The sequence below is a fragment of the Pseudoliparis swirei genome, chromosome 5 (assembly GCF_029220125.1).
Source record: "Pseudoliparis swirei isolate HS2019 ecotype Mariana Trench chromosome 5, NWPU_hadal_v1, whole genome shotgun sequence".
NCBI classification, from domain to species: domain Eukaryota; kingdom Metazoa; phylum Chordata; class Actinopteri; order Perciformes; family Liparidae; genus Pseudoliparis; species Pseudoliparis swirei.
In genome coordinates, this window is record NC_079392.1 from 7,506,475 (window position 1) to 7,518,681 (window position 12,207).

The 12,207-nt window shown below is 42.3% G+C and overlaps 1 protein-coding gene across 1 annotated transcript; it reads left to right on the top strand.

Moving 5' to 3' along the window:
* The first annotated feature begins 11 nt into the window (after positions 1-11).
* scp2b (sterol carrier protein 2b) lies at positions 12-8,135 on the top strand. Its single transcript, XM_056415295.1, has 5 exons — positions 12-164; positions 1,826-1,916; positions 3,542-3,671; positions 3,935-4,014; positions 7,506-8,135. The coding sequence occupies exons 1-5, from the start codon at positions 142-144 to the stop codon at positions 7,599-7,601; spliced, it is 420 nt and encodes a 139-aa protein (XP_056271270.1). The 5' UTR covers positions 12-141; the 3' UTR covers positions 7,602-8,135.
* Positions 8,136-12,207: the final 4,072 nt, after the last annotated feature.

Genomic DNA, 12,207 nt, shown 5'->3' on the forward strand with positions numbered 1-12,207 from the left:
ACAAGGAAGTTAATAAGTTCGCAAACAGCAGCCAAAGTACAAGCTAGCTTAGTGACGAGCCTCGCTTCAGTTTGGTCCGTTAAACCTCCGACAACCCCCTCACTAACCCCCCGGCCACCTGCACGGTAACGTCACAGCAACATGCTTGACACCAAGACACCACGGTAAGAGGCACAGTGAATGGTTGTATCGAGACAAGTGGAGTGACGCGTATTTGAACGATTGTACACCGAGGTCACCCCCTTCCGTGGACAATTAACGCTAAATGTCAATCAGACGGCTCACGTCCGCCATGGGGACGTCGTTAACGTCCCTTAACTCTAGGTCCCTAAGACGTTAGCGCGAGGCTTCCGCTGACGTGGTTACAGCATGTTGGCGCACACGCTCATCGTGTAGTTCTACTGCAGGTACTTCATTGTTACGTTTCCTGCTGTTTGAGGACGAGGGTGGTGTGCAGTGTTGGCTTATCCCCCGTTAACTGGCGAGATGACATTTAACTTACTGTGAACCAGGCATCTTCTTTTCTCAATTTTTTGTGAACGTGATAATTGGGTAGGATTTGTGTGTTTTTGTTGAATCCCCTCTGTGACTGGTGGGTGGTGTTTACGTGTACTGATCTGGATTTGACATGGATGAACACATTCACGTTCAGGTCACTGACCTCTCGGGGTAAACCTGTACCAAGAATATACAACATGAGCATTCAAATTAAGGTTTGAGCAATGGTGGTTTTGTCCTTGAAAACCATATAACATTACGTTTCTGTGCTGTGTTTTCATCACCTTTTTACCTTCGCATTGAAAATGCCGGAAGGTTATGTTTTGATCGCCGTGTATTTATTTATTTATTTATTTGTATGCGTGTTATTCGTAAAACTCAAAAAGTATTGAACCGAATCGCATGAAATTTGGTGGGATGATTGTTTATTATCCGGGGACCAGTTGATTAGATTTTGGGATCGATCGGGTCAAAGGTCAAAGGTCATGAACAGGTCAAAATCTTTCGCAGAACTCAAAAAGTATTGAACCGAATCGCATGAAATTTGGTGGGATGATTGTTTATTATCCGGGGACCAGTTGATTAGATTTTGGGATCGATCGGGTCAAAGGTCAAAGGTCATGAACAGGTCAAAATCTTTCGCAGAACTCAAAAATATTGAACCGAATCGCATGAAATTTGGTGGGATGATTGTTTATTATCCGGGGACCAGTTGATTAGATTTTGGGATCGATCGGGTCAAAGGTCAAAGGTCATGAACAGGTCAAAATCTTTCGCAGTACTCAAAGTATTGAACCGAATCGCATGAAATTTGGTGGGATGATTGTTTATTATCCGAGGACCAGTTGATTAGATTTTGGGATCGATCGGGTCAAAGGTCAAGGTCAAAGGTCATGAACAGGTCAAAATGTTCTTGAATCGCATGAAATTTGGTGGGATGATTGTTTATTATCCGGGGACCAGTTGATTAGATTTTGGGATGGATCGGGTCAAAGGTCAAGGTCAAAGGTCATGAACAGGTCAAAATGTTCTTGAATCGCATGAAATTTGGTGGGATGATTGGTTATTATCCGGGGACCATTTGATTAGATTTTGGGATCAATCGGGTCAAAGGTCAAGGTCAAGGTCAAACTCTTTTTTTTACCATAGCACGATACATTTTTGTCCAATTGGCATGCAACTAATGCCAAAATGTTCATAATTCAATGCCCAATCTTGTGATATGCGAAGGTATGCACTCTACCGAGTGCCCATTCTAGTTTATTTGTGTTATTGTCACCGTACCTGCTCCGTCTCATAATGTTGCCTTTGCTTTCACCCCGTCTAGGATTAAAGCCATCAACACCAGTGCTAGTGACGGACTGGAGGGGTTCAAGGCACATGCTGTGTTCCAGGAGATCAACAAGAAGCTCCAGGAGGTGATTACATGACTTATAATATCAGCCAATGTTGTTCATCTCAGACCCAGGACCTTTTTTATTATTACTATTATCACATGTGAGAGCTATGTATTATCATAGTTCACATCTCAATAGTTTTTTTTAAAGTAATTTGTTGAACATATAGATTTGCATACACATTTATCAATCCACCGAAGTGTATCCAGTCAAGTCCATTTTATTCATTAAATTTAAGTAAAATGCAATGTAATTTATATAGCCCAATATCACACATTTGCATCACTGGGCTTTAGAATCTGGATTGCATACGACACCCTCTGTCTTTAGACCCTCGATTTGGATAAGAACAAAACACCTTTAATATGGAACAAATGGATAAATGGAATAAACAGAGCGAACCCTTTCTAGGCCTTGAGCCTCATGGTGGCAGATTTTAGATCACTTCCCAAACTCATTTCATTTTGAATCAATCAGACACATGATTTCCTCAAAGTCAGTGTTTTCAGGCAGTCACCTTTGGATGACCTCAATCACTCCAGACTCATCTTGAGCCCTCTGTGCTGTCTTTGTCATGAATGGGATTTGTCATAAATGAGAAATTGGCGAGAGTGGAGCAGGCGGGATACTTAACTCTCCTGTTACCTTAGGGTCAATTTGACCCCATTCAATGTTTAATGTCGGTGTTCTTTCGGGTCAATTTGACCCCAGGCTGTTTTTCACTGTGTCAAACATATAAGAAATATCAACTTTTTTATATATTTAAAGGGCTATTTAGGTAGTCAACAAACAAACAAACATAAAGTACCTCACACTTAAACTTGGAAAACAATATTAATTCTAATAATTTTCTGGAGGTTTTAATTGCTGGGGTCAAATTGACCCCGAGGGTAAAATATGTCAGTAAATATAAAGGTAACAGGAGGGTTAAACATTGAATGGGGTCAAATTGACCCTAAGGTAACAGGAGGGTTAAAGGCACGGCTTAGTGTAATATCTTAGGCAACCGATCGGCCAAACAGATGGAAGTTTTTAGATGTAGTGCTTATATTTAGTGAGAAAATCTGTTGGCACATTTTTGTATTTGCAAATTAGTTGAATGCCTGTTGTTGAGGCAGATTTAGAGTAACGCCTAACTTTTGTTGTTTATTGTGTGTATATATATATATTATATATAGCTGGAGAGTGATCTTGATAAACACAAGTTTGTTTTCTAGTTTATTTCGTGTTTCTCATAATCAGGTCAACATGTTCATTGCATTTCCTTCCTAATAAAGAATGGCATTTATTTATGTTATTTTACAATTTCAAGCTGACATATTCTTCTTGTCATGACTATCAGGGAAATAAGACAAATGTGAAAATAAGTCTTGTTTTTTTGGGTTCATATTCTTTACATTTTCCATAAACACGGTCCTATGGATTCATACACGGATATTAACATGTTTAAAACGTGCTTATAAAGATAACTAATAACTGAAACCATTTGAAATGTCCTGGAGCACATATGGTGTCACATTATGAAAGGATGGAAGCAATATGATGTGGCCTGCTTCGCTAAGTGACTATGAGCTTGTAATACATGCATGTAGTGAACACTTGCTGTGGGGTTTACTGTGTGTAAAAGTTCTGTGTGCTTTGAACAGGAAGGGGAGCAGTTGGTGAAAAAGATCGGGGGAGTGTTTGCCTTCAAAGTAAAAGACGGCCCAAATGGACGGGAGGCGACTTGGCTCGTTGACGTGAAGAACGGCAGAGGCTGCGTTCACAACGACGCAGGTGAGCGATATGGGGCCTTTTGTCTCGTGTGACAGTGGGAAGGTTATAGACGCATGTCATCGTGTTAATATTCAACTGTGGGTGGAGATTTAAAGTTTAAAGTACAAGGTCGGCACAGGGTATCTTTCTGCTTAATCTGTGTATCATTTATGAGATATTTACATTTGTTTTTGCTTCAACAATACCTGCAAGCCACTGAATAGACATCCCTACGATGCATGTTCCTGTTTTTTAACCGAGCCACGCGTCTCTGTGCCCTGCAGCTAAGAAAGCCGACTGCACCATTTCCATGTCGGATACAGACCTATTGGCCGTGATGACCGGGAAGATAAACCCACAGACTGTGAGTATTCAATGTGTGGTGGAGGTGGACTCGTGTCCATGTGGTGTGGGTGGGGATTTTCTTTCAGAGGCGGCGCTTGTTTATCTTTTTACTTTTCTTCTCAAGGGGTTGGATGTATTTAACTTGTACCCGTCTCGTCCACAACGTGCGTTAAATGAGGCCAAGTCGTGTTCCGGCTCTATCGTGGCTGTCGGAAGAATGTCAGTCTTGCTATCGTGCCGATATTATTAACTGGTTGCGCAACCGAGTGTCTCATCCGAAGCTCTTTTACTCCTTTCCGTTTTCCCGAAGGAACGGATCTGTTCTTGCACTAAAAAGACAATTTTGTGAGCGCTGTCACGGCGAGTTGTTCCTGCTGCCGTTGTGGCTCCGTGTGTCGCATCCTGCAGCATGTGCACTAAAACCGCAGTGGTGACAACATTGTGACAAGCTGTCAAACGTCTTTCAAACTCGTGGCCATTATTGATTCTATTGCACCATGCTTTGCTAGTATAGCCTAATGAGAGATGAGGACACAATTGGACTCCATGATTTTTTTTTCTCTTTTATTGAAAGGAAAATGGCTCCAACATGTAATAATTGCATCAAATGAAATACAGTGACAACCCATACAAAAAGGAATTTGCTCATATGGTGGCCAGTGAACCAATGAATAGATGAATGGAATGTAGCCTCTGTGAATAGACGCTATAATAGACTTGGCTTTGTTTAGCCTGTCATTGTGTTTTTTATGCCCAAGGACAAGCGCCCCTTCTCTACAAAACAAACGGGGCTGTCAGAACAGCATCTAAAAGTTGAGCTTGTGGGATTAATATTCCTTTATTTCATGTGGTTATTTATGAGTATATTGGGGAGAAAAAACAACAACAAAAACCGATGCATTTGAATACTGATTTGGACGTTGATTTCTATGTCAATGATCGAAACTTTGAAGCATTCGGGTCAGAGTTAGGAGAAAGCCTGGATGTATTTTTTTGTGTTCGCAATGCTGATTGTTCACATCCAAGTCGAGACCCATCTCGGTTCAATCACTGCGGTCTTCTTTTGTCAACCATTGCCATTGTTCCCAGAGCGATGCAAGACCTGCATGTCACCCTTCGCCCTCTTCCAAATCAAGTTCTTTATCCTTGTTTCCATTGTCCGTTTATCTCTTTACGTCACAGAATCCAAACAAAGTATTGTTTACGTCAAATCCCACACAGTTTAAAACGTTTGACTCATCCTGCACTCGGGGCGTTTACACAGAAATATGATCAAATCAAATGAGAGAATTGGCGACTAGCTGGCCACAGATGTCATAACATTGTCAGTGGACTATCGAGCAAAAAAACCCAATGAAATAAAGTTGTCTTCATGCGACACAGAGTCGCACAACGAAATGCAGTTGTAGCCTTTTTGCAACACAAGAAAGGAGGAAGGCAAACGGCAGCAATAAAACATTTCTCTGGGCAATTTGGCCGACATATCCGTCCACCCATGTGCTTAGGACGATGTCCCTCTCCCCAGCAATCTTTCCCAGCTCCTCTTGGGGAACCCCGGGGCGTTCCCAGGTCAGAAGAGACGAGTAATCCATCCGGTATGTTTGGACGTGCCTGGAAAACCTCAAAAGTTCCCTCAGCTGCTCGACTCCGAGCTCCCTCCGGATGCCTGAGCTCCTCGCCCGAACTCTAAGGCCGAGTCCAGCCACCGAATGACGGAAGCTCATTTTGGCCACAATCTCATTCTTTCAGTCACGACCCAAAGCTCACGGCCTTAAGTCGACCGACCGGTCAATCGAGAGCGCTGCCTTCCGGCTCTGCTTCCTCACGCGAGGTACTCAAACTCACGCTTGGGGGCAGTGACTCAAACCCAGAGAGTGTTGAGATGTTGACATCTTAAAAATACAAGTTTACCGGAGTCCTGCGCTCTGTCCTGTGGTCAGCCCGTCGAGTGCAGCTCGATCTGCGATGCCAGGATGGAAGCAGGTCCCTGTAAAGATGTGAACACCGACCTGGATTCTCTTGTGACCGGACGTTAGCGAGGAGCAGACCCGGGGGGGGGAATAGCCTTCGGCCCCAGCTGGGTTAGCTTTGCTTGTATCGCCTCGAGGTCCAACAAATACAATCCCTACGCATCTGCCACAATTAAGACAACATTTAGAAAAACATTTAGCAAATCTGAGCTCTGTGTGTGTTTGGATATCAATGGGCAAAAACATTTAATTTGAAAGGCACTATGGCTGAGGTCTAAATCACTCAAAGGCGACATGGAGGTGGGCCGGATGCTCTTGTGACACACAGCCAGTTAAAAGCAGTAACCATTGTCGTCCTCCTTGCATCACAACATTTGGGGCGGAGCCAACGGTCCTCTGTATCGCCCTAAACTCTAAAAGCCACCCACCTTTTTTAGCAGTCCAATCAAATCCGATTTAAATCCCTCTTGTGACTGTACAGGGCACAAATATTCTGTTTCACCGTCACTGTCCAGGAGCTAAAGACGATCTCACAGCTGAAATTCGTCTCCAGCCAATGCACTGTTTGCTGTAACGTTGTTGGAAAAGAAAACACGCAGCTGAGCCCATGTGTTTTGGGAAATCAGTCTGGCTTTTAAGAAAATGAAACTACATATTTGCATTTCAATCTGTCTGTCAGCAGCAGGATCAAATGGTCTTAGGCCTGAGAGCCACAAACGGATAATGAAAGTGGACCGATGCATCGTCGGCTTTGGCCTTCATGGGATTTGTTGACTGTAAAAACAATATGAAAATGACCCGAGCTATTCCTTTTCGATGAGCCTGAAATTGCACCGTGAGCGTCGGTGTAATGATTTAAACAGGAGTGAGAAACATTCCTGCAATTGGCAATGCCAAAATGGTCTCCATGTCTTTCCTTGCTGTGATTGCATATATAAATATTTTCCGTGAGGAATCTTATCTCCTAAGTGGCGGTTCTCTTGATTTCCATGCTGTGTTGTCCAACTTTTTAAAAAATCGTTTTGTGCAACAGCCATGAGCCATGAGGCCCACGAAGGTCATTCGTACTGGAAGAGTGACGAGACAGCCGTGCTCAGCCATTTGCTGCGATCACACGCATCACAAGTCCCTGTCCCTGCACTGTCTTCTAGTCATACAAGAACAGCTGCGCCGGCTCTAAAAAACACAGTTTATCTCTCTTCATTTAGACCGGTGGATCTTTTTGATGCCTGATGTTTTTAATACAAAAGCAAATCAAACAAATGCCAGTTCTTCCATTGGCACAAAAACACCCGTCCTTCTGAGAACCAAATGTTCTCCGAATCTAAGAGTTGATTTATTACCTCGTCCGCGAACGTACTCGACCCGCCCTGTGTGCCATGCGGTTTTCTGCATTTCATAAGCCGTTTGTTGCCGCTGCCCCACTTTCCCAGGGTTGAGTTAATCTCCCACGGTAACTCTTTTAAAACTAGCAGCCTGGCTAACGTTCTTTCTTCTTTTCCCTTTTTTTTTCTTTTCTTCCACCCTTTCTGACTCTTAGGCATTTTTCCAGGGCAAGCTGAAGATCACAGGGAACATGGGACTGGCCATGAAGCTCCAGAGCCTGCAGCTGCAGCCGGGAAAAGCCAAGCTGTAGAAGAGCCGTCGGAGCGAGCGTGTAACTGCACCTCTGTGGAAGTGAACAGAGTTAACCACCAATAATTTAAGATCGGTGAAGGTCTGTGAAGCTTCTCATCACAGGAACAAGCCACTTTTACCTATATAGCTGGAGAACAATTAGATGGACTAATCATGAATCCTCTAATCAAGTACCTCTTAATATTCTGTCGGCACACAAGAGGAGAGAAAGGTGCTCCCTACGTCTACACTAATTCAGTTCATGTCCAGTTTTCATTAACTTCCCGATGTCTGTTGCAAAAATACATCTTTCTCTCAGTGTGTCGTGTGTGGAATTGCTCTGAGACCAGATTGCTTGTCATTTTCCGCAATCATGGATAAAACATTGTAATTGCCTCCTCGTCTGGGGCTCTCTGTTTGCTCTCAAGTTTTTAGCCAACAACATAGAAATGTTTTCCACTGTTTTAACTGAGGGGGTTGTAATTTCCTGTTGTGATATCCTTGTATGGTTCTCTAAAAGATTTCTACTAAATAAATATGCGTCTGCTGTCCAGTGGGTGGTCTCGACTCGGGTCTGTTCCGTTCTCGAACAATCAGTTATTGCATTTTGCACACGCCCTTTCTCGCCATTTCGAACACCTCAACACACCAGCCAGAGTAGTGCATCTGTGAAATTTTGCACATGGAATTAAACTTAACAACATGATGGCCCCAGATTCTTAAGATGAGTGCTTCACCACTGGGCCCCTAGTTTGTTCTTTTTTTTGGAGGAGGACATTGCACTTTTCCAACACCGCTGCGACCTCGTTCCAGACTGCCACGCTGGAGTTTTTTTTGTTCTCTTGTAAACCGAGGAGCGTGGCTGAACGACAAATCCATCAACTAGCTCTGACCCAGATTCCACTGCAGCGTTGCTTTGGCTGTCGCGGAGGTGTTGGTTCACTAATTACTACACAGGAATGAGATTTTTCGTCTCATGTTTGATTTGGAATCTTGGCGTTACGTTTCTATTCAAAACATGCTGATCAAAAAGAACAATGATTTTTTTTTTAAAAGGCTGACAAATAGTTGGATCATAGATTTTTTTTTTCTTCTCCTTTTCCCCCTCCAAAATAAGAGCTTAAAGGGGCACTGCAGCATTTTTAATAAAGGAGTTCACTAAAGCAGTAAGAGCAGTTCAGTAATGTGTTCTGTGACTGGATTGGTTTGGTCTAGTCTGCCGAAATAACCCTGATGTCATCAGGGTTATTTTGGCTATGAGACTAATAACAGAACGCCTGTAATGCCAAGTGGACATTTTAAAACATCGGTATTATGAAAGGGCTTATCAAAAGATGCTTTTACAGTCAGTTGCTTTATGGTTAATGTAGGATTAATTGTTTTTAGGAGCGTGACACAAACAAAGGGGGCCTTAAAGTCCTAGCGTTTAATGTGCTGTGATACTTTGCATTAGTGCCATAAATCAACTTTCATGATGTCTCTGCCTGCTCTTTTGCAAGCCCGTCTCCATACAACTAAACTCCACTCACGAAGGGGAAAACTTTTTTCTCCCAGATTACGGTCGCAGATTTAAACACTATTTTTTTTAAAATACGACTACAAAAACAAAGATTTTAAATTGAAATGAAAAGTAAATTTGTATGACAAAACTACCGTGTCATTAGCACATGGACAGCTGTCTTCTGGGTCAAAGCCCTAGTGTGTTCTCGATCAATCAAACAACCCGACCACCTCCCTAAGCGGGCTTCCACAGACTCATTTTAAATTGATCTGTTATTCTAGTCGAGCGCGAATGTAATCTACGTCAAAATACATTTCCCTTCGAACTGAGCGTAATTCCCAATGCAGTTTGTTTGTGTGGGAACATCATTTCTAGGAGACCGGGCGGTCTGTTCACCATGACCTCGACCTGATTACAAATGTTTGCTACTTTCTCAGAGTTATGTAACACAGCAGTGGCTCAGCTTGTAGGCCTATATACGTCATTGCTGTCCTGGGAAATGAGTATCAGCTGCAGTATCGGCCGTGTGGTTAGTTTGCTTGCAATATACAAAAACAACAAATGGACCTTAAATGCTGCATGGCGTAATAAATGTCTCACTTGTGGGATGAGCAGAGGTGGTTTCACAGTGACGACTCAGAGGGCAGCAGCTGAGGAGCTTTTGTTGGACACGTTTTCCATTATAAACTCACTGGTGCGTCTCTTGAAGCCTTGTCTCGTGGGCTGCTTTTATACGAGAGCGGGAAGCTGCTCTTTAAAGAGCGGTGCTCAGCGGAAAAGAGTTGGTCTAAGAAAAAGGCGAGGAGAATGGATTAATACAAATGCAGACGGGACCTTGGCTGCGTGCGAAGAGAACGGTCCATATCCCAGCGGTAATTGAGGAAACAAAGTAGTATTACGCTGGGGCTGTTGGACCATTTGTCCATGCTTTATTTAACATGGCGGTCGCACCACCGTCGTCACCTTTGTAATAGCTGCAATACATAAAACATAAAACAACCTGTTTAGTGGAATGAATCTGTCGGAATGGAGACGTTGCTTTAAGAAATTAGCCAGAGAAACATGTTCCAGTGAAACAGTGGAAACTTACTCAAAACGTAGCGCAGTGGCCAGAGCCCTCTGAGGGGAAAGCAGCCTGCCAAAAATATGATGAGTAGCAAGCAGAGGATGAATCAGAGGATGTTTTTTCTATAATCTCGGCATGTATTCTGTCGCTCTCACTAATCAGTTGCATGGTCCAGTATCTTCCAGAGCATTCATCCCCATCTTCATCCTTGTCGGCGCTTGCCGTGTGCGCAGATAGCTTTCAGCGGGAGATTTCAATTCTAGAAGATAACAATGGAGGCTTCAATTTCTGACTTAAATATCACGAGATAGATAAATGCAGGATGTATGTGTACACTGTGTGATGTTAACGGCAACTTTCACAATGGAGGGAGCACTATTTATTTTATATCAATAAATATCAGCTTTCTTTTCATTCTATTTTTTTCAACGGTAGTAAATGAACACTTCTAGCATTCCTGACCGATTAGTAATCGATGGCGCAGCCTTTTTATTGAAATCTAAGAAATCTATTATCATCCTCTTTCTATGATTAGAACAAATCTGGCTGCCTGGGGTACATTTTGTGATCCGTAGAAATAGAAAAAAAGTGAACACCTACACTTTCTGTAGCTATGTCAAATCAAAATTGGCTTACATGTGAGTATATTTGGCTGTTTTTTAAACCTAGGTTAATAAGGACCTATAATTAAACTGTCTGTGTTAAACTTTAACACAGACAGTTTAATGGCTTCTGTAAAATGTTATGGGTTTAACAGTTAAACCCATAACAGATACATTTTACACCTTTTTTTGTGCCTTTGGATAATCGTGGTCATGGAACATGAAAGAATAATAAATTTAAAAAAGTGATTTTAGCGTTCCTGGCCAAAGTGAGACACTCACATCCCTGTGCATGAACATTTAATATTAAGATACAGCCAGTGCTTAGCCTAGCTATTTTAGTTTAACTTAGCTCAGTTTCGTTTAGCTCAGTTTAAAGACTGGAAAAGAGGGGAAACCGTGAGGTTAGGAGGCAATTAGCAGAGACTCCAGGAAGTCACTGCTCCTGGCTCAAAAACAGCATCCCGGAAAATAAAAACTTGCTCCAACACATTGGTTTTGCTACAGTTTAAACAAACAAGAAATGATGTTATAATTTAGCTTTAGAGGTTCTGGTTGGCAACGTTTGTCTTTGGACAGAGCCGGGCTCGCTGTTTCAACCTGTTTCCACTCTTGAGGCTAAGCGTCATAATCCTACTGTACAAACATAAAACTGGTATTGATTCTCTGATCCAACCCTCTTACGATCACATAAAAATCGTCATAAAATAATAAAAATCATTTGTCAAAATGCCAGATCAACTCTTTTACACATTTAGGCTTTGTAAACCAAATTGTGTGTTTGAGATGAGAAACACGACTTTGATTGTTGCTCTAATTGTTTTTACAATATTTTATTTTGTTGAAGCCTATTTTGACTGCTCACTGTGATGAATCATCCCAGAAGTCTTCTGCATGTAAAGTGTAGGTTTTGGAAAACTATGCTAATGCATGGTCATGGTTGCAGATGTTCACCTGCTGGGCATAAAGGGAGTCAGGCTTGTTGAAGAAGAGGCCCGATCTAGAACCACGTGGGACATTAAATCATATCCTGGAATATTAAGGACAACTCATGGCTCTTCCCCAATTGAAAGTTATCTCTGCAACAAATAAGAGGCACATCTCTTTTCCCCACCTAGATAACGTCCGTTATCAATAATCTACTTTGTAAAGAGCAATACTATGTTTTAAACTGTTTATTTCCAAAATATTGTGGCATGTGTATTTCAGACCAGATCTATATGGAATGATAAGGCCTCCATTCCCTGTGATTATAATCCCACCTAAAACCATGTGGGAGCAGTACACTTTAGTTTAATTCAATGGGAAATTGACAAAGTTATCACAACACGGACATTACACGAGAACTGGGGGAGTCAATTCCCGTGGAAAAAAAATCTGAGGGAAAGAATGTGTGTTTTTGGCTCCATTTCAGGTCTGAACTGTCTCTCTTACTCACTCCCTTCCTTTTCACTCT